This window comes from Morone saxatilis, unplaced genomic scaffold, assembly GCF_004916995.1.
Source record: "Morone saxatilis isolate NCDOM2014 unplaced genomic scaffold, NCSU_SB_2.0 Contig24, whole genome shotgun sequence".
NCBI classification, from domain to species: Eukaryota; Metazoa; Chordata; class Actinopteri; family Moronidae; genus Morone; species Morone saxatilis.
The window spans coordinates 13,704,011-13,704,602 of NW_023339807.1; the positions used below are offsets into that span (position 1 = coordinate 13,704,011).

General features: G+C 42.1%; 1 protein-coding gene across 1 annotated transcript in view; it reads left to right on the plus strand.

Moving 5' to 3' along the window:
• Nucleotides 1–592, plus strand: part of si:ch211-257p13.3 (kinesin-like protein KIFC3) — an 11,081-nt gene that overhangs the window by 3,753 nt on the left and 6,736 nt on the right. The window contains exon 6 of the mRNA XM_035672435.1: nucleotides 167–339. Within this exon, the coding sequence (XP_035528328.1) occupies nucleotides 167–339 (173 nt within the window). The remainder of the gene's footprint in view (nucleotides 1–166; nucleotides 340–592) is intronic.

The window sequence follows — 592 nt, forward strand, 5'->3', positions numbered from 1 at the left end:
CACACACACACACACAAGCAGTAAGGCGTACTGTGGAAATAAATATGAAACAGGTCAAAGTGAGTTCAGGATATTGGCTAGTGCTATATCTGGGAAGGGGCCTAATATGAATATGGGTCTAAAGATGACAGAATATGATTAAGATTTTCCTATTTGTATCCACTAGGTGAGTCCAGCAGTGATGCAGGGACACAAACTGGGGTTCACAGGCTGGTGGAGTCTCTGTACGGTCTGCAGGGTGAGAGGAGTAAGCTGAGAGGAGAACTCCGTCTGCTGCACTCACAGCTGGAGCAGAAGGAAAAAGACAGACACTCTCGCATACAGGCCTTTCAACAGCAGGTATAATGCTGCATTAGTTAAATCACACATTCTGTATCAATTTTAATTAGAACTTAGGGAGGAGAGGGGTGTTTATTAATAACCTGTGGAGACACACAATTACTGTACATGCATATCTTCATAAATGTAGAATGTCTCTCAGGTCCTATGTTATTGTGCATCTATGTGAATGTTGTAAATGTTTTATGTGAATCTGTGTAATCTACCCCACACTGCCATTTGGCAAGGCCTCTATTGCAAAAGAGATGATGAA